This window comes from Labrus mixtus, chromosome 15, assembly GCF_963584025.1.
Source record: "Labrus mixtus chromosome 15, fLabMix1.1, whole genome shotgun sequence".
Taxonomy (NCBI): domain Eukaryota; kingdom Metazoa; phylum Chordata; class Actinopteri; order Labriformes; family Labridae; genus Labrus; species Labrus mixtus.
The window spans coordinates 14,024,731-14,045,570 of record NC_083626.1 but is presented as its reverse complement, the minus strand read 5'-3'; the positions used below and the strand labels follow the sequence as shown (position 1 = coordinate 14,045,570).

The following is a 20,840-nucleotide window of genomic DNA, read 5'->3' as shown; positions in this document are numbered from 1 at the left end:
CCAGCTCATTTTCATTGGGTGATGCACATTTCAGGAAGTGGTTCCGACCCTGACTTCTGATTGGTTGGACTTTAATATCGGTTGTTTTGGCTCTGAAAATGTATTTCTAGAGAAGACTGACTAATTAAATGTTCCTAGATAAGTCTAGTAAAATTTAAGAAGATTTACCAATTTTTTTTAGGTTATTGTATATACTTCTTAATTACATTTTTAAAGATTAAATGATTACATTTAACATTATTACAATTAACACCACCATAAACAGCCAGACCATTAAAATTTGACTTTATGTTAATGTAGCCTATTAGTAATCCAAAATGTAGGTAAAAATAAACACTAAAGGGAGGTCACTTCCTTCTGCATAAAGTGGCCTTCTGTTTTTTTTAAGTGGATCTTCCTCAAGATACATTATGTTATTGTTGATTAAAAAAAGTTAGTATTTTAAGCCTCGTAACTTGTACTTAAGTGTTTATACAATAAATGAAACCTATTATTTCTCTATCTTCTCGGCAGGTCTGTTTTCTACTTAATACTGAAGAATGTGATTCTGCAATAGCTGGGTGCACAATAATACTATCATTTATTAGAATGAAATACTTGCACTGACAATTTTTGATACTTCGCCAATAACATCACTGCTTGCAGCTGTGTACAAGAGAAATAAAATCAGTGTGTAAAACATTTGGCTGACAACAGGTACTAAGTCTTAGTGTTGCTGTGCTGGTCAATGGCCCAATAAAATGTATGTATGCATATTCATGTAAGCCTTTTGCAATTCTTGCTTTCTAAAATTTGACTGATCTCTCCTGTGTTCACATTTCCTTTTTAACATGACACCAAACTGGTATTACTAAACAAGGCCAAACAGGTGTTAATGGTTATGTATAGGTTCCTGTGTAATTCATTAGGACAGGCGTGATCAACTATTTAGATGACTCCTTCTGCCAGTGTTTAATAACTATAACTTTTATCATGATATCATTGGATACCAAATAGTTATTTTTGTTTTCATCTCAAGGACTATATTCTGGGTGTTTATGCTTTTAATTGATTCAAAAGAAGCAGTCAGGAAATGTGATGAGTGAGAGACGGGAATGCAATGCAACAAAACAGCGTTCCAATGTCTAATTCATACCAGATGTTATAGTTTGTGTGATATATGCTTTGGAGCCACTATAACACTCATTAGTGTGAGTATTTATCGTAGAAAATAAAATCAAGTTAGTATACAGAATGAGGTTTTTAAATGTCTTATCACTTTGCAGTCATTAAGTGTTCCACTAGATGGCACTAATTTTCTTCAGTTCAGTGTCTTGGTATGAGATAGAAATCTACTACAGATATATGGGGTTAATGTTATATACAATCTTTAACAGAGGGCACATCGGACTCATTCCAAATGCACACAGGTTTGATATTCAGTTCCTTATATTGCACCTGCTTTCTGGGACTCCATTAAATGTCCAACACAAAGCCAAACATAACTTTTTATTCAAGTATTAAAATGTAAAGAACATTATTCTGAATATCAACAAAGTACAAATAAACAAAATTAGAAAAGCAAAACTCTCACTTTTCCTTAACAATCACTTTTGTTATATGTTTATTCTCTCCAACTCTCCATTCTCCTGCAGCTCCTCCTTCGACATGTATGCATAGAAATGTTTGCACGGTAGCTTCAGTAAACTACAATCCTGTGTCCCAAAAGTATTTCAGTTGGTCCCTGAACTAAAATACAAAGGATATGGAAACATCACAAAAGGGTATCTGATGTATGGATCTGAGCAGTTAAATAAATGACAAATGTTCGACTAGCTAAGTAAGTTACTGCACTTAGCAAAGCACTTTTACACATACAGCTTCGTCAGGTCTGTTGTTGTTTTTTATATGGAGTATAAAAACGTTGATGCAGGAGAAGCTTATTTAATAAACATTATTTATAATTCAATGAAATGGATAGTATTTGAACTAAAAGCTAGATAGTATGGCTACAAACATAATGCTCTTACCAATCAAATAACATCATCAACATATTCCCAAACTGCAAACCTTTCATTAGTAACATCATGCTTGACTTTTATCAAAAGTAAATATAAGAAAGGCACGACAAAATTAGATAAATTCCCCATCCAAAATCAGATCAAGGGTTCCCGCAATATTTTCGTATGTATTTTCTTTTTACTGTGCATTTTTGATTATCTATTCAGATAACAAATTGACAAAAGTTACCTCATTTTAAATGAGAACATTAGCAGGTAAATCTCCAAGTTTGTTAGGAACAGAGGCAAAGATATTCCAAGAGCGTTTGTGCCGTTGATTTGGTTTAAGTGGTCTGTATGCCCTTTGTATTTGACATCATCATAAATCTGGTAATTAGATGAGCACATTACTAAGAACTGAGGTAATGGGCTCAACACCTGGGAGACATCTTGAAATTACACGACTAACCGACAGCCAAAAAAAACAAAAAAAAAACGGGAAAAGTATTAATGTGTACAATAAAAGTGCTGCCATGAAGCATTGGTAAACATTCGTCCTATTTCAGTACAAATGAGGATGAAATGAAAGTCACATACAAATGAAGTGCCTCAAGCAATTGACATCAACTAGAAGCCACCAAGCGTTAGCTTATGGCTGCACAAACCTGTTTGTTGCAAACACTCTTCCACAGGGGAAGCAAAAAAGTCTTACCAAAGTGCCACTAAGTGCTTTAGATTTCAGTAATTTCAGGAAATGAATTCCTTCTTTTGAACCTTATATAACCCAGGTACTACGCTAACTACGGGTAATTAGTAACAATTAAATTAGACTCAATAACCAAACAAACATTTCTGTGGAGGTAAAACAAAGAATGTGTGCTTATAAAAAACACTAAACTTCCCAGAGTTCAAACCATCATGAATATAACATAAAGTGTCTTTATGACATCAAACTTTTATCCTAAATTATAATATATAAGTACCATGAACTCACACAAACCATGATGCTCTTAAGGAAGCATATCACATATCCATACTATTGCCAAACAGCAACAGGTGGAGGATTGTACAATACAAGAATGCACTGCACTCAGTATTTTCTTCCAAGCTGAACTCTTGAGGAAAAAAAAGAACAAACAGACGGGAAAGTACTGAAGTGAGGTGAACTCTGCAGCATTGAACACCTCTCTGCTGAGGGCTTTGTCTTCAGACATCCTTTAAGGGACGGGCAGTCTCTGAGCACAACCTGTGGCCGAGTCATGTCCACCACAAGGGCTCTCGGAAAGTCTCACAAAGTCTTGGAAGAGTCCATCCTTTTCATGCCGTCAGTCGGCCATGATGCCTTTCTCTCTGAGCTCCTCTGTCACTCTCACCAGGTAGGTAGGGTCTGGGTAGCCAAAACTGTCAGGAGAAATAAAAGAGCCATCAATACTTTGATATGGGCTCAGTTAGTGAAAGTGCCACCTAGCAGAGAACATCAGCTGATAAACGTTCCCTCTCATATACTTTAATAACAACAGTCAGACTATGCAGAGCCCCTATCTCAGCTAACAGACCATTAAGTGGTTCATCTCCTGCAGATAAAAGGCTGTACATACCAGCGAGGCCCACCCCATATTGAGGTTTTGTGGTGAATGTCATTCCAGGTGATGACATTTTGCATGCCCGTAGTCATGGAGGTACCAATGGTAAAGATAAGGCGCTGTTCAAAGGCCCGGCGCAGCAGGCCCAGCACACGGTTCCCCTCGGGGCTGTCAGGGAGGTAGGCCACACGGTCTGTTCCTGGGTACCGGACCCCTGGGTTGGGATGTTCTGGCTGTTAAGAACACAGGAGTTAAAACAGGAGCACATTAAATAGGCATTTATTTATTTAAAAAACAACAACAATTACAACTACAATTATTGTTTCCATGGTCCTCTCTTTTATGCTTAGCTGTATAAATTGTTTTTGTAAGTAGTGTCCTTCCAAGTGTGCTTAATGGATTTAATACATTTAAGTTTATTACATCTGTTTTAGGGAAGCTGTTCTTCCTCACATTTCAACCAAGGGAAACAATAAAACTGAGCTTGAATCCTGGACCTTGAAATAAAAAACATATTCTGAAACCTGTGAGGCATTCCAACCTGCTAGCTGTCTATTTCCTTGTAAAGGGGAACTCCAATGAAAGAACATGGGTAAGTTTACAGTAACTGTCAGGCACTACTGAGCCTGTAAAATTATTTGTAAAGCTAATATCTTGGAGTTGTCTCAACCTGCACTACACATGTATAATAGAAAGCCTCTATTACAAACTGAGGACATGGAGTTTGAAAGATGTTGGTCTTTACTGCATTTTCAAGCAGTAAAGAAGAGGATGATGACAGTCCTTGTCGTGGTGCCACACTATTCCACTAAATAAAAAGAAGCTGTATGCGACAATGTTCTAGACTGACAGGCAAACTGATAAATTCAGATGTAAGCAATGTTAAAATGCATAGAATACTATAAAGATATTTTGCTGAATTTTATGGAGGAAAATTAATTCAAAGTCACAAAAGAGAGGAAAGCAATTTACAGGCAAGCAAAAAATAAATAAAAAGGAGAATCTACACTCAGTGCAACGTCAAGATGTTAAACACTCACTCGCTTGTCATGAATGCTCCAGGTATTAACACTTTAAAATGACATTACTCGAGCTTTGTACAGGGAGCTTGCAGACTACAGCTCATTAATCAATCAAACCAATCAGGATATATGTGTTTAACATGCAGCTCCTCCAGATACTGTCCTGATAAGACCACTGTAGAACTGCAGTACTTTTGTAAAAGAGAGCAGGGATAACACCTTGATTCATTAATCAATCATCATTTTCCTAAGTTTAATTTGGCATAAATTCACAATGTTATTATGGGGTTTGGTACACTTACATATATTTGGATGGACATAGGCCATGTTTACTGCTGTTGTACAAAATAAAATCAGATATAAACTCACCAAAACATGGTCACAAACAATAACTGTTGTTTGTCTAGTCTCCTTCCTCACAATAAACTCAAATAAATAAAAAGACTTGTCAGGTATTGACATAGTGGTGGGAGTTTAGATGAGGGTGCTTACACACCCTACCTTGACACTAGAATGTGTGTAAATAGAGGAAAAATGATTAAAGATGATTCTCAAAGTCAAGTAGGAGGTACAGTAGTTTAAAAAAAAAAATCAACAACCCTGTTTTATAAAGTGTTACCTACAAACATGATCAGACTAAAGTAGTTAAACTAAGACTATTTCATCCTAGTCTATTTTTTCGTCTTCCATGCAATTGTGATATTTGACTGTGTTTAATGATCTGTCTTATTTATTTAGAACCACTGTGAGTTTCAATTGATTAACAAAATGAGTTATTCTAGTAAGTAAGTGGCCCATGCTGTGTGTGTGTGTGTGTGTGTGTGTGTGTGTGTGTGTGTGTGTGTGTGTGTGTGTGTGTGTGTGTGTGTGTGTGTGTGTGTGTGTGTGTGTGTGTGTGTGTGTGTGTGTGTGTGTGTGTGTGCGTGCGCACTCACTGCCTGCAGGCCAGGAGGGAAGCTGTAGATGATGCAGATACATCCAAAGCCTTCATGGCCCGGAAGCTCCAGATCAGGATCTCTTTCTACAATCATTGTACCGTTTGCAGGCTGGTTCCCAATCAACTGGCCGTACACCAGCCGACACACAGGACAAGCTTTCTTCACCTTAAAGGCTTGATCCAGGCAAGAGCGACAGAATGAGTGGCCACACCTATCCAGGGTAGTCTTCTCCACTATGTCCCCCATGCAGATTGAACAAGTTTTGGGGTCCTCTGCCTCACTATGGGAAGCCAAGTTGGAGTCCATATCCTTTCTCTGTGCTGCCTCGTGGAGCATGACACAGGCCTCCTCATCGGTAGGCTTCCTGAACCTTTGCTGCTGTCTCTGGGAGCGTCTTGGCTGAGGAGGAAGAGGCTGAAGCCGGCTCCCCTCTCCATTGGGCTCCAGGACTGCCACACAAGGCAGCAGAGCCCTCTTCCTTTTGGGTCCACCTTCCAGTTTGCTCATTTCTTTACGGGCACAACGGCATAAGTCAATGAAGGCTTTTCGTGTCTCGCTGGAGATAGTTCCGTCCATCAGTCCATCTCTGGCGCTCCTGGAGCCTTCCACCGGCTGCAGCCTCACGGCGCAGCAGCCCCCTCTTTCTCCACGCCTGACGATACCAGCGCTCATCCCCTGCTTTTGCTGGAAGTCAATGAGCCAGGGCCGCCCAGCTGCAGCCAGGTAATCCCACACAGCCTGTGAAACCAGTACCTCATCACTGCCCTGGCCAGCACGCACACTCATCTCATCAGAAGAGACTGTAGAGAGGGAAAAAAAAGTCAGCACAAAGACAATAAAATACATTCTGCACTAAGTGTAAATCAAGTTATAAAAGTTCCCCCTGAAACTATACACTAGTCTTTAAAGCCATGTTCAATTGCATTATGATACATTTTTCTCTGACATGGCTAAAAAGTTGTTTTGTTTCAGTTAGCTATGGTTGTTTTACTGTGGAGTTTTTACATAGCATCTATCTCTGTTGTGCCGTTTACCTGTGGATGTACATTTAATGGCAGGCCACTTTCTCTATTGCTTAATGCTTCATGCTTCACACCCTTTTGCTTAATTATTTTCTTTGCATACCCGACAGCTACACTGGAAGCTATTTGCAGTGGTCGCGGCACGTCACAGAGACACACAGGCAACACCGCGGTTTAGCTGAGGAGCCATCAGCTGTTCAGAGATTCAGACTGTAAACAAAGGAAACTGACGCCCGACACACGCGGACAACATGAAACATCAATGACAGCCTCAGGCTAGCACAGAAGTGACACGTCTTTAGGTTGAAAGGTTACCTTGTGATCCCATAAATCCCCTCAATTGCGAATAAAGCGTCCTGTTGAACAGAAAAAGAGAGGAGGAAACACTGAAGGAATGGGACAAACGGTATCACAGCTGCTCTGTGGTGGTATTTTGACTGAGCCATCCTCTGCAGCAGCAAAGGGAAATTCGGCGATAACGCAACATTAGCTTAGCCTTTGATAGATTTGGCGTCAACATTTAGCTAAGTGGTTTTCCCCTTGATTACTTCAGTACCTCACCCTTTGCTGTAGCTCGTCGCTGCCTGTCAGGGAGGATTCTGGCTGGATTAAAGAGCCATCAGATGAGGCCTTTATTTCTGACGTGCTGCTGCAGCTTATCCGCAGATAAAACGTCGTTTGTAGTCAAGACATGATATTCAAACATATTCCAAGTTCGTGTCTCTTCAGGTTTTTAACAGTTCTTCCCCGGCCCCGGCAAATGCCATCCAAATCCTGCACCTCGTCCTCGGTCTCGGCTGTGTTTGCCTTCTTCGTACGTCCTTGGGCTAGGCGCAACACTGAGTAAATAGCATTTCTCTTTTCATCTGGCTCCCAGTCCCACCACGCTAGCTGTGTGACACTTTTCTCCAGGACGATGGTTTGCTCTTTCGCGTAATTTGAAGTCCGCGTCTGCTCTTTCAAGCCCCGTCCTCCCTGTTGACTGTGGAAGGAGCAAACATAGCCATTAAAAGGACTGGGACCTACGAGGAAATCTGACCAGGAAGTTCGTCACTGAGCTGACTTGATTGGGTGAAAAATGGTGGTTTGTGTTTTTTTTGGGGGGCTGGGAGTGAATCATAGTTTTGTCGTGATTAAGAGCTATCATTATAACGTAATGCTTATAACACGGAAAGTACACACAAGTGTCCAGCCCACGCTCCATCGAGGGAATACCCACTCATTCAGTTATGATGCAAATGAAGCTGTCTTTCAGGATGCAGGGATTTATTGACAACAATGCTGCAATTGTTGTGGATACTTTGAGAAAGTAGCCTACGCTATTATTTAAACCCTTTTTTCTTTTTAGCAAATGCATTCCAGGACTAATTATTATAATCTTTTATTATGTTAACATTATGATTTATACTAAATTTATCAATACTCATCAATATTGTGTCATTTTAAAATTGTTGTTATTCTAAAACACAAGTTAATACTTAGCAGTATTTTCAAAATTCATTGTATAGAATATTTATGGGACACCCTAAGCTACTTTTTGATTCTAGTTTTTTAATTCTGTTGCTTTATTCGGAATTTCCATCTATCTTAGATTTTGTCAAATTAAAAGATGCAAAGTTTTGTGGAAATAATGTGAATTCTATGTTAGGATGGATTTGCTGTTCTTCTCTTTTTTTTAAAGGGCCTGAAAAAATGGATGTTTCAGCAAAAACTTGGGAAGTTTTATAAACAATTTCTCTTTTAGTCCTCATGTCCCAAAGTTTTGATTTTCCTGTTCTGAAAGGTTAATGTATTGCCCACATTTTATATTTAATCTTTTGAAATTCAAAACCAATTTGAACATGTGAGCAAAATGCTAATACTAAATGCTTTTTAATAAGAGTGATGTAAATAAGATGTATATAATGTGTGAAATTTGTGATATTTCAACTGGAAAATCGCTATATGCCTGAAATGTTTTGGGGATGGTGTCATGCTATTCAGGCCAAAGGAGGACTGGTGTCAACTGGACCACATTAAAAAGGGAATTTGTGATTTTATTTTTAAATAATAATAATTGATTCAAAGTATTCTTTGAAGATACATTTTTATTCCATCCTATCAGAAATAGCTGTAGGTATCCCACTCACACACGTGTGCTGACTGGCATTATTCTATTCAAGTTCACCTGATGTCATCTTTGGCTTAATTCACATGTTCCTCTCATTTGACAGTGCTGCTTGTTCTTTCCCCGCCCTGTACTGTTATCGCAGGCTACTTCCTCTATCAGAAGCTGCCAAGCCTCAAACTGGTGATAATGTCTCTTGGACAATGTTGTGGTATCTAAGTCCAACTGCTTGAAGCCTCTCCCAAAGTCTGGTTTGCTGTCCAAGTTGTTTTTCTGTTTCCATTTTCATTTGTTGGATTGTACAGAATGTTGTTAAATTTTTGTTGTTTTTAAATGTGCTTTAAAAATACATTTGGTTTGGATTTTCAACTGTTGACTCATTGATCATATAGAACAGACAATGGCCCCTATGAGGACCTGAACTGTTTAAGATATTTTCACTCTGGTATTAACAGTATGTCAATGCAGCTGCGAAGCAAACTGTGAAGGGAGATGCTTTTGTCTCCACAATTTCATCTGTGCATCTCTCTATTAAGAAAACAAGAAAGAGTCCTGTGTCTTTTTTTAATATACCCAAATGGATCATGCATCCATCATCATGGATCCCAGCACCATGCTGCAGCTGAACCACTGACCCACCTAAAGTACAGTCCTAAATCTGCAGCAGTATTTTGAATTGTTATTAATTGCTGACAAGATATGGTTTGAATCCACAGAGCATACTGAATAAGCCTACATATGTGTCTTATGTTAGATAGTTCCAATTGATGTCCCTTTTGACAAGCCGTTTTAACATTTAAAGGAAACACCCTCCTATCACCTATCACTAATCATATTTAGGATATCATTAAAATAATTCAAAACGTGCTGTTATTGTTAGTCACTATATCCTATTCTTAAATAATGTCTCGAGAATTGTTACTACAGATTTTCACAATAACATTCTACTGTCCACAATTTTTATATCAGATATTCACTTCATTTCTCCACTTTTACAATTTATGTATATTGTTCTTTCAATTTCAGATATACATGTCATTCATCCTATACCCAGGATAAAACATTAAGATATCTGCAATTGAGTTCTTCGGAAAAAAATCCCTTTTTACAGATCTACATTCACATTTTCACTATTTAAAAAATGTAGGATATTCCAAAGGACATTATAGATATAATATTCAGGCAAATTTTTTTATCTTTGGTTAAAAAAAAAAAAATGTGACTAGCCTATAACAACCATGGGTTATAGATATCTGAAATGAGACTTTGTCCTATGATGAAATAAGCTACGTTAGATATAGCCTATCAAATTAGAAGCTAAATACTCATGAATCACACGAACAACGTTGTGTATGTAGACTATATCTGTAAAGACAATTGTTGATAGGAAGAATGTCATCGTGGATATCTTAAAAGTTCATTTTGACCAGACTACATGTGAAATACTCTTGCCCAACCCTTATAGGCCTAAGGTACTTCTTGCCTAATTCATTTCATAAGAATGAATATGTATTGGTTCACACAAGGCCACACAATTTCACATCAAACACTATTATGATGCAAATGAATATTGTTTTGCAGATAGTTATAGCCTACTTTTGCATAGCACGAGACATGATGTGATTATTTCCTGTGACCCACATGATAGAAATTACTATTTTCAATAATATTTATTTTCTCTATCAACAATTGTTTTTCACGCCTTCTACTAAGCAGCCACAGTGGTGGAGCTGTTGTGCTGTTCTACTCACACTGAACCAACCAAGTTCTAGAATTGTCTCCAACAGCTTCGCTCGGTGAGGGGCCAGTGCACAGAAAGACGAAACCCGTACGTCACGAGAGAACAGTGAAATCTCGCGATGTTTGGAGAGACGAGCGCACCAGTTGATAACGTTTGAGTTAACTGTTTATGTGTCAGCGTACAGATTTGCCGGGCACTATAGCTAGATATTATCTATATCGGGGTCCGACGAAGGGAAATAAATAACAATAACAGTGGAGATGTAAGTGTTGAGTTCACTATGTAGTCGTTAATGGTCGATCTTGAAGATGTGTGGTATACAGCGGACCAACCAGAGCTAACATTAGCTAACTGAGCTAAGCACACGCGTTAGCTTCAGCGTTGCTGTCACAACTTACTGATCCTGTCACGACAAAAATGCATCGCGCATTTTTACATCCACAGACGGCTTGATTTCCTTCGCTGTAATATGTCCTGGCACAACTGTGTTAAATAAAAAATTCCGACTTTCAGATAGCTTTTTTTTTACGCGTTTAACATCAGCAAAGCTATGGTTAGCTAGCAGGCTAATGTCAAGCAGTACAAGATAACGTTTAAGTTAGCATTAAAAAAAAAAACCTGGTGTCATGATTGGCTTGTACGAGCTAGAGTAAGTTTACGCCATATTACACCATCTAGAAATATGCTTTCCCCTACTATCAAATCACCATGAAAATATCGTTTAATGGGCTTGTTGCTGTGTTAGAGGTGTGTTTGATTAGTGGGGTCATTCTGAAGCTTCTAGAAAGTGGTTACAGCTTTCAGATATGATACTTGAGTTGCAGCCATGCTAAGCTGAAGTGAACTGAATGACGCTTTTATCAACATGGTTTAAACGTGACCTCAAATGCACTGCACCAAAAGTACAATATCCAGAGCTGGCTGTGAAACCTATGAACAATTTATATTAACAAGCACAGAACTCCTGGTTCTTGAATAATGAACTGGTCAGATCCAAATAAAAAATGTGTAAATTCGTTTGTATCCTCCTTTTGTCATTAGGCAGCCTGCTACAGCGAAGTGGTATGACAGAAGGGACTCTGTGTTTGTAGAGTTCTGCGTGGAAGACAGCAAAGATGTGCAACTAAAGTTTGACAAGTTAAAGTTTGATTTCAGGTAAGTTGCAACATTTTACAATTAAGAGTAGTACTTTCTAAAAGTAGAGATTCTAGAATTTTCTCAAGTGAATGGCTCGATTTCCCACAATCCTCTTGCAGATCAGATAAGCTTAAAAATGCTATCTGGAAACAGGGCCCTGATTCGTGCATTAAAGCACAATGGTTAAAACACAATACCTTATTGGTTATAACAGTTATTGTTGTACAGAAAATAACCCTTTCTCTTTTCTGTCCACCTTACAGCTGTTTGAATGGAGCAGATAAGGTCAAACTCCACAATACAGTGGACCTTTTTGGGGAGATTGACCCCAAAGTAGGGTTTGTTTTTCTTCATAGCCAAAGATGCAGTTTACCATGAGTTTTATTTCTTCAGAGTTTTAATTAATCTTTTTTTCTATTCAACCAAGGGATCCAAACACAGACGCACTGACAGGTCTGTGTTGTGTTGTTTACGAAAAGCAGAGGCTGGGAAATCATGGCCACGACTCACCAAAGACAAGTCAAAGGTAATTGAAGTTTGAAGGCTTTGAAGTCAACTGATATTAATCTTGTGTCATTTTAAGGTTTAGATTTGTTGCAAAACAGATACAGTTGCAATAACTAATTGCCAAACAACTAGATAATGAATATATTTGTAGCTATTGGCTCATTTATTTCAGCCACATAGTAACAATACTTGAATCTGAGTGAGTAGTCCAATTTCCGATGATCATTTTTGTACCACGAAACGGTGATGAAGTAGAAATTGATCTAAACTTAAAAGAGCTGTAATGAAGTCATTGAGAAACATGTCTTGCTTAAAAAAAAACAATTGTCTTAGTGCAACTGGCTGAGTGTGGATTTCAACAATTGGAAAGACTGGGAAGATGAATCAGATGAGGACCTGTCAAGTTTTGACAAATTCTCAGAGGTAAGAATGCCAAATATGTACACTGTCAAAATTGTGAGTACGTTCAGTTACACTGCACAAGGCAGTCACCTGTGGTGCCACCTTTGAAGAGGCAATGACATATGGGTTCTTTGTATATCTCCAGATGATGAACACTATGGGAGGAGATGATCTACCAGACTTAGATGCAGCAGATGAAGAGGTATGTTTTTTTACATACTTGTGCTACTTTTTTAATGTGCTTAATATATAACAGAGACCAGTGTTTTGTTTGAATGAAATGTACCAAGTAGAGTATTATATGAAGATTTGTGATTGTTGTGTGTGTGTCTTTTTTTGCAGCATGGCGCTGCAGACAGTGACGATGAAAGTAAGTAACATTCTTAAGCATTTTCTTGTTATTTGTAGTCACTACAGCTCATTAGTTGGAAAGTTAGGAGATTACCAGTATATTGCTAGGCTATGATTACATTTTTGATTAGTTAAATAAAAAAGTATTTTGCAAATAAAACCATCATAATAACTATTATCATGGTGGTGAATACATTAGACTGTAATTCAAAATGCTGTGATATGCCTTCAGTAAGAGATGGTTTCAATGATGTTGCAAAGAGGTTTGTTGAGGTACAAGTTCATGTTGAACTCCATCTAAAACCCAGAGGAACCTTATGTTGTAGACGTGTTATCATGTCTGTTTATTTTTCCTTTCTTCTTTTAATCAAGAGAATATGATTGCTAGTCAAAAGTGAGGATTTCAAATGTAATCACTTGCTCAAACACATCATGCTTTTATTTTTTGTCTCTCCAGAAATGCCCGACCTTGAGTAGATGCATACAGATGTCACCTCATTAGTAAAATGCAAGTTATATGTCAGTTGAAGAGAGGCAAAAGACATGAGTTGGAAGCCATGTCAGAGAAGAAACCTCGTCTCTCTTCGCAGTTTCCAAAGTGAAACCCTTGAGGGAGTGACTGTTGGATACAGACATGCACAGAGAACCATAGACATACAGTGCTGTGCTTTGCTGTTCTGTTCTGCATGGACAATTCTGTTCAAATGAAAATGTTATTGTTTGTTGACTTTAAAGGTCCCATATTATGCTTTTTCTGGTTTTATATGCCCTTAATGTGTTTTCCAAGTGTCCTGTGCATGTTTAGGCACATCTATGTGAAAAACTTAAAAGTCTGCGGAAACGCGGCTTCTCCAACCTCCTCCTGTTAGCTGTAGCATTAGCTGCATGTAACGCTTGGTTCTAGCCCCCCTCGATAAAAATTTGTCAGTCCGACGTCTTGGTCAGTGTGAGATCACTGATTTAAGTCCATTGGCTCGTTGTGGCAAGCCCTGCAGCACATGTTGAAATTTCCGCGACGCGTGCTGAGCAACTGACCAATAACGACAGAGCGGATCGGCAGACCAATCAGAGCAGACTTGGCCCACGTGGGGTCTAACAGTGGGGGCTCAACAGAGCGTAGCTGACGGACTCAGAGCGTAGAGGGAGCGAGGAGGAGCAGTACATGAGAACAGACACTTTTTTCGGACTTTAGCTATTGTTAACTTACAAAAGTAGGTACGAACCCCAAAAAGGGCATAATATGGGCTCTTTAATGACTGTCATGGGATGTGCTGGTGTCTTACACTTTTTCTCTCCGTTTTTCTTTTTTTTTGCAATGTCAGGTTATGTTTTGAACATTGTGGGTTCTAATACGAGAAAAACATTTCAAAATGCCTATTTTCCAAAAAAACAAAAAAGTAGATTTTTAAAGACAGATTTTCCCCTTTAATGTTTGTATTGTAAAATGCACTTATTTTGTTTGTTAATTTAAAAAGCAGAAGTTCTATTTGAAATGGGGTTTTTGATGTATGCCAACATCTGCAAATATTAAACAATGATTTCATTTTTTAAACATATTTCAGCATTTAAAATAAACTGATATGCTTGTGCAATTTACAGTGTGTGTTGAGATTATGGTATCAGAGTGGTGAAATCTGCATACAGTCAAACATTTACAAATCGGCATGTGTTCTTCTATGCTGGTGTTGAAAGCATTGCTCATGGTGGCAGGTACAAGAGTGTGAGAACAGAAATCTTACATGGTCTACTAAGAGTTAAATAGTAAACCGGTTTTTAATGTTTGTCACTAGAACTAATATTTGAGGGCTTGTGTGTTTTATGCAACACGTCTCGAACACTTTAGTGTTTGTCTCATTCTGTTGGAGTTTGGGCAAACATTTTTAATAAACTGTTTGAAGCCGTTTAACACAACGCTTTGGTGTTGAAACATCTCTTCAAGCAACGTTTGAATTACTCAAGTTATAAGAGAATCCACTGAGGGAGACATTACTAATTATTGCGACAGGAGGACAAAAATACTGCCAATACTGCACTCAACATCTCACTGAAGAGAAACAAAATACACTAAAGAACTTAACGTACTTGTTTTACAGAAGTACCCACTTCAGTAAGTTTTTTATTTTAGTGTTGCACTGAAGTGATTGGTGTGTGTATTAACATAACTGATGTGTTGCAGCTTCAGTCAAGGCTCATTTAGATTTATTTGTATACTCCGTGGCACCTTTTAAATTAACTCTGGGCATCAATAAAGTCATTTCTATATTAATTCACCTTGTGTTATGTGTTGAACATATTTTGCATTGACACTGTTTTGCAAAGTATCTCGTAACTTAATCAGTGCTGTGTCTAAAAAGGTAGTTTAGTTTGAATGTGGAATAGCTGAAAATACTTCAGCAAAATCAAAATTCTTTAAGTTGTACTCAAACAGTATAGTGAGTATATTTGAGTCTCCATCAACCTAATGTGTTCTTTTACTTCTTAAGTGTGTCTCTTTAACAATACTGATCTCCCCATATCCACATGAATGATTCCAGGGCCAGCTCAAGGCATTGGTGATGTAGGCAGTCACCTAGGGCTTTATGTTGTTGCGTATAGAGCCTATAGATATAAGCATTTTGACGGATTGAAAACCTCCCCTCACTTGCTCAACCACTCACTCACAGATTTTAGGCTGTAGCAGGAGGATAGATGACCGAGTGTCCAGGGAGGAACTATGAAGAAGGAGGGTAAGAAGTTACTCTTACCCTCCTTTTTCATAAAGAAAAAAGAAATAACTGCTAAATCAAAATTGATTAAAAAAAAAAAAAAAAAAAAAGTGGATGGTTAGTAAGCTCGTTTGTCATTTTGTTTTATCTTTTACTTTCATTTTAAAATGACATGCAGAGAAAAGTCACCCTCACCCCCCACTAAGATCTGAGCTATGATCCCCAAAAGCCCCATGATGTCCTCATAGCTTAGCACTGTTTAGTACGCTAGTTGTGTTTAAAAACATAAAATCAGGTCTTAATTGGATTTCTGTGCTACATTATGGCGAGCAAAATATACAAAATTATACTGTGTAGCAGAAAAACATGTGGGTGGGGTCATAACCTCGATTTGTGTGCCAAAATGACAAAGAGGCAGCCCTGAATGATTCCTTACAGTATTTGTTTTTCATTAAGGTCCCTATCTTGGTTAGTCGTGGGAGACAAAATCATGAGTTAATGTTCTGGCCAAAGAATGTTTTGAATATAAAACATGAGCAGACAAATCAAAGTTAATCCTTATGAGAATGGAATGATTCTGACAGTGCCTCCTGCTGAGCTGCGGTGAGCAACAAAGACCCATCGTGGGAGTTCTGGACCAAAGCGGCTGAATTAAAAAAATAAAAAGTCTTGTTTAATCTCACTCGGTTTGACAAAGCTTCTTTGTAGCTTTTGGGCTTTTTTGGGGATGGTGGCATCTCTTGCATCTTAAGTATTATCACAGCGAGTAGGGAAGACTTAGTGCTATTTCTAATGACACATGGGCATGCAAGTTCAGTATTCAGACACTTAAAGAACTTGAACCTATTCTTTGCACAATTCCTTGAAAGTAAAATGTCATTGAAGATGATGTTTTCCCATCACTCCATTCTCCCTTCTCTTTATCATAACACATAGTATTACACAGGATCTCCTTCCCCCGTACTAATTTAACTCAGTAGACACTTATATAAGTGCAAAAAAAAGGAAAATGGAGGCCAGAAGTGTCCTTATGCTGTATGTTTTCAGCGCCATGTGTGATGTTTTCATTATTAGCAGTACATACAACTTTTCAATCATAGAACAAGTTTGCAAAGATTATTGTTAATTATCAGCTTAAGGGTTATTTATTGGTAGAGAACCATAAAATTGTTGTCAATGGATGTGTGAACTTTATTCACTTTGTCATGTCTAATTTCATGGGGGTTTAAACATCTCTAAAGATCCCTCGCTGTTAATTGTTTTGATCACCTCAGCAGCTATACTGTCTGTTTTAGTTCTTCATTTCCTGTTACCTGCTGCAGCCTACATGTTTCCACCCCTGTGTGGTGAGGGCAGACCAGAGCTTCTACTCCAGAATGAGATGTGTAGGGGGCTCCATGTTTTATGTACTCGTCAGCAGTCTAGACCCAGGGACGGGAAAATACAATGCAAGCACCTTTTCAACCCCCTCCCCTGTAAAAACTAAACTGAGGGCTTAAACCCACAAAAAGTGGCTTACCATTGACAGAGAGAGTCATGAGAAGGCCAAAATACTCATCACAATGGAGGTGCACCAATTGGCAAACTAAGAATCTGTCTGAATAAGGACAACAAAATCAACCCTATTAAATTATATCAGAGTTAAAAATCTTCTCATGTTTTCAGTGTAATTAGGGAAAAACTCCTAAAAGTCTGGCTGCTGAGATTGATGAGAAACATATTGAGTATATGTCTAACTTTAAAAATGTATTTGAGTTATGTTTGAAATCATTCTGTTACCATTACCACAACTCTATGAATTAAGAGCAATAATTAAATCGCCACCCATGGAAAAGGGAATGCATGGATTAAAAAGCGATGGCAGGACAAACAGATCATAGAAAGCAACAGAAACTGTTACTGCCAGCGTTTTGTTTCCACACATGAAAAGAGCAAAGCAGTGAGCTCAGCATAATCCTTTCAGAGTTCTGCGGCTGTCCCTCTGGCTGCCCCAGTCAGCATGATGCTCCGGTGCAGAAGCTCAATGCCAGGCCTGCTCTCCCCTCTTCCTCTCCAGCCCTGGATTTTCTACTGCTTTATCTGACCTGAGCCCACAAGCCCGTCCAGCACACACACACACACACACACACACACACACACACACAGCCATACAAACACAATTCAAAACTGTGCTTAATGAGTTCTGCTGCCACAAACCCAATATGAGAAATTGCTCGTACTGTGGTAATGTGTCAAAGCTTGGAAAACAAAATAAAGTGATGTTTGGATGATGTAATGACATGACTTCCACACTTAACTAAACTACTTAACAAATATCTAAACTACTTGAAATCAAGCAAAATTCTAACTGCACTTCACTTCCACCAGCTCACAAATTCTACCTACTACATGCCCACTGATTTTCTATTTCAAGGTTTGAAGTACTTTGCAGCCCCAATGTCAAATGAACGGGATTTTCTACCACTTTGTGGTTTGTAATAATGTATTAGTGGTACTCAGGTGCTAGCATTCCATTTCCGTATTGGGAATACAATGCTCTAACTTAAAGATTACTCCTCGGTCCTCACCCAACAAACCTCTTTCATAAAGAAGTTTGAATAATTATCAAGGTGCCCTTTAACCGGAGTAATTTCTACATGTGAGTATAGTGACGGAGGCCATGGCAGGAGAGGGGTTAAAAAGTGTGTTTTGATTTGTATTATTGTTCACTGGCCCCTCCCCTGGGCTCAGTGGGGTTACTGTGGCCCTGGGGTGTTATAAAAAGCTCTCTGGATTCCCCCTGCTCTGGTAAAGAGGCTGAATGTCTGCAGGACATGCTTCACGTTTGTCTACCCATGTTCTTCTACTAACAACCAGCGGGGTTTGCTCATAGATGCACAGAGACCAGCATAGTGCTCCAACGGGGAGCTCTCTATGACAGAAATCAGAATTAAGAAAGCAGAGCAGCAGCTTCATCAGAGTTACAAGTTTAGTAGTTTATGTGTTGTTTATTTAGCTTTAGAGAGGCAGTTTTTGTTTGAGGGCAAATAGTTTTCATTTGCTCTGTGATCTTTGGTCTCAAACAGTCATTATTAAGGAGAATTTGCATCTCCTCACAGTGAATTGGTTAGTTTTCTGTTGACTTTCATCCCTCCACTGCTTAGGCGTTGATCTTTTACCACCATGTGGGAGTTTAGGTCCATGTCTTTCTGGCGGGCGGTGTTCGCAGAGTTCTACGGCACCATGTTCTTTGTATTTTTTGGGCTGGGGGCCGCCCTCCGCTGGACCACGGGGCCCCATAATGTCCTCCATGTTGCCTTTTGCTTTGGGCTGGCAGCTGCCACCCTCATCCAGTCCATCGGCCACATCAGCGGGGGACACATCAACCCGGCTGTTACCTTTGCCTACCTGATCGGATCCCAGATGTCTCTGTTCCGCGCTTTCTTCTACATCATGGCTCAGTGTCTGGGAGCACTGGCTGGTGCTGCTGTGCTGTATGGGGTCACACCCAGCAACATGAGGGGGAACCTGGCACTCAACACGGTAAGTTTATCCTCCAGTGATTTAAATACTATAGCTGCTTTTGACTGCTGTATCACAAATGTTACATTGCAACATAAACTGACTGTTTAGTTTCAAATATTATTTAATCACAAAAAAATACTGTATACTAAACATAATTTTTGAATATTTCTTGAAAAGTCTGAAATAATGCCATTCAAGTAAAATAAAAAAATAAAAAAGGAGTTAAAAAAACTGCTTTGCATAATAACTCACATTCAAGCCATGCTAATTGTGTATTTTTCTGTTTTTCCAGTTGCAGCCAGGTATCAGCCTGGGCATGGCAACCACCATGGAGGTCTTCCTCACCTTGCAGCTTGTTGTCTGCGTCTTCGCTGTGACTGATGAGCGGCGCAACGGACGCCTGGGCTCTGCTGCCCTGGCCATCGGCTTCTCTGTGCTCATGGGTCACCTTCTCGGGGTAAGAATCAACCAGGAGGATGTCAACTTTTTTTTACAGCTATCTGGAATCCCACAAGGTTCTTTTATTGTACCCATGAACTTTTCTATCTGTCTTTTATTTAGATGTACTACACTGGAGCAGGGATGAACCCAGCAAGGTCCTTCGCCCCTGCTGTCCTGGTCAGGAATTTTGTCAACCACTGGGTAAGAGCCTTCTAACTTTTTATACTACAAACTCGTGCAAATCAAAGTAACATCTTCACTAACATCCTACTCTGTCATTTCCATGAATGGCAGGTGTACTGGGTTGGACCTATGATTGGAGGTGCCATGGGTGCTCTGCTGTATGACTTCATGCTGTTCCCCCGTATGCGTGGCCTCTCTGAGAGGCTCGCCACGCTGAAGGGCACCCGGCCCCCAGAGGCCGAGGGCCAGCAGGAGACCAGGGGAGAGCCCATCGAGCTGAAGACACAGGCCCTATAAGCCTGGAGAAGAAGATTGGCTTTCTGACCCCCGTCATTCCTCCCATTTACACCCCTCAGTCTGCTCCCTCAGTTCCCAGTCCATCCTCTGCACACATACCTCCTCCTCTCGGCCTCTACACAAGCTAACACGATTCCCAAACACTTTTGTTATCCAAACTGGACCTACTGAATTACAGTGACCATCTCATCCGATTTCACCTCTACCCACCCTTACTCCTCCTCCCCTTGGACTGCAGGACAAAGATGGAGGTTAAAAGAAGAATTATCACTAAAGGAAGCACCCTGTGCCCTGTGGTGTGGGGAGTCTGTCTCTCCTGGCCGACCAGGTGGCTCTAACTGCTCAGGACAGGGGTTTCTCTATTTCTCTATCTTTCCCTCCCTTTATCTCCCTTTCCCTGTTTTCCCCACTTTTGTAGTCTGATAGGAGTGAAGCTACAGTAGAGCAGTGGACTAATGCATGCTTTTCCATTTTTGATCCAGTGTGATCTCGCCCTTTGTTTTGTTTAATGAACTATGGGTAAAATACACGTATGTATTGTACTTAACCAGTATTTATTTGGCTCACTTTTTTCAGTTGTATGGGTGTGTGTGTGTGTGTGTGTGTGTGTGTGTTTGTGAGAGAGACAGAGTGAATGCATGTCTTTGTGCACGTGTATGCATGTGCTTGTTTTAATTGATCATTTTTACTTTTTCACTTTTCATTGCCACAACCCTTTATCTGTATTATGATTCCTTTTATTTATCATAAATAACATATTTTAGTTCTTCAATTTAACATTCTACCTTTTCCCCATCCTCGCTCATTCTGCAAAAGTTCAAAGGATTCCATATTTAGAGTGATCCCCTTTATGTGTCAGATGAGTCTTTTAGCCAAATTCATCAGTGTAGAACTTCTTTGTCATCTAGTGAAGCACATACA

General features: G+C 39.3%; 3 protein-coding genes across 7 annotated transcripts; 2 read left to right on the top strand and 1 right to left on the bottom strand.

The window, feature by feature from the left end:
- Window positions 1-1,475: 1,475 nt before the first annotated feature.
- On the bottom strand, window positions 1,476-7,637 carry dtx3 (deltex E3 ubiquitin ligase 3). 5 transcript variants are annotated; one of them, XM_061058611.1, is made up of 6 exons: window positions 7,106-7,637; window positions 6,860-6,900; window positions 6,648-6,770; window positions 5,520-6,322; window positions 3,578-3,795; window positions 1,476-3,380 (listed from the first exon to the last, which is right to left on the bottom strand). In XM_061058611.1, exons 4-6 carry the CDS (start codon window positions 6,306-6,308, stop codon window positions 3,305-3,307), a joined length of 1,083 nt encoding a protein of 360 aa, XP_060914594.1. In that variant the 5' UTR covers window positions 6,309-6,322; window positions 6,648-6,770; window positions 6,860-6,900; window positions 7,106-7,637; the 3' UTR covers window positions 1,476-3,304. The 5 variants fall into 5 exon arrangements, with proteins under 5 accessions (XP_060914594.1, XP_060914590.1, XP_060914593.1 ...); XM_061058607.1 differs by lacking the exon at window positions 6,648-6,770; XM_061058610.1 differs by having other exon boundaries at window positions 6,648-7,637.
- Window positions 7,638-10,497: 2,860 nt separating this feature from the next.
- On the top strand, window positions 10,498-15,059 carry ptges3a (prostaglandin E synthase 3a (cytosolic)). The gene is made up of 8 exons (XM_061057382.1): window positions 10,498-10,654; window positions 11,434-11,547; window positions 11,793-11,862; window positions 11,957-12,055; window positions 12,370-12,459; window positions 12,584-12,640; window positions 12,781-12,808; window positions 13,247-15,059. Coding segments are annotated over exons 1-8 (480 nt in total). The 5' UTR covers window positions 10,498-10,652; the 3' UTR covers window positions 13,267-15,059.
- A 3,597-nt stretch (window positions 15,060-18,656) lies between these two features.
- Window positions 18,657-20,619, top strand: mipa (major intrinsic protein of lens fiber a). Its single transcript, XM_061058466.1, has 4 exons — window positions 18,657-19,016; window positions 19,291-19,455; window positions 19,560-19,640; window positions 19,734-20,619. The coding sequence occupies exons 1-4, from the start codon at window positions 18,657-18,659 to the stop codon at window positions 19,917-19,919; spliced, it is 792 nt and encodes a 263-aa protein (XP_060914449.1). The 3' UTR covers window positions 19,920-20,619.
- Window positions 20,620-20,840: the final 221 nt, after the last annotated feature.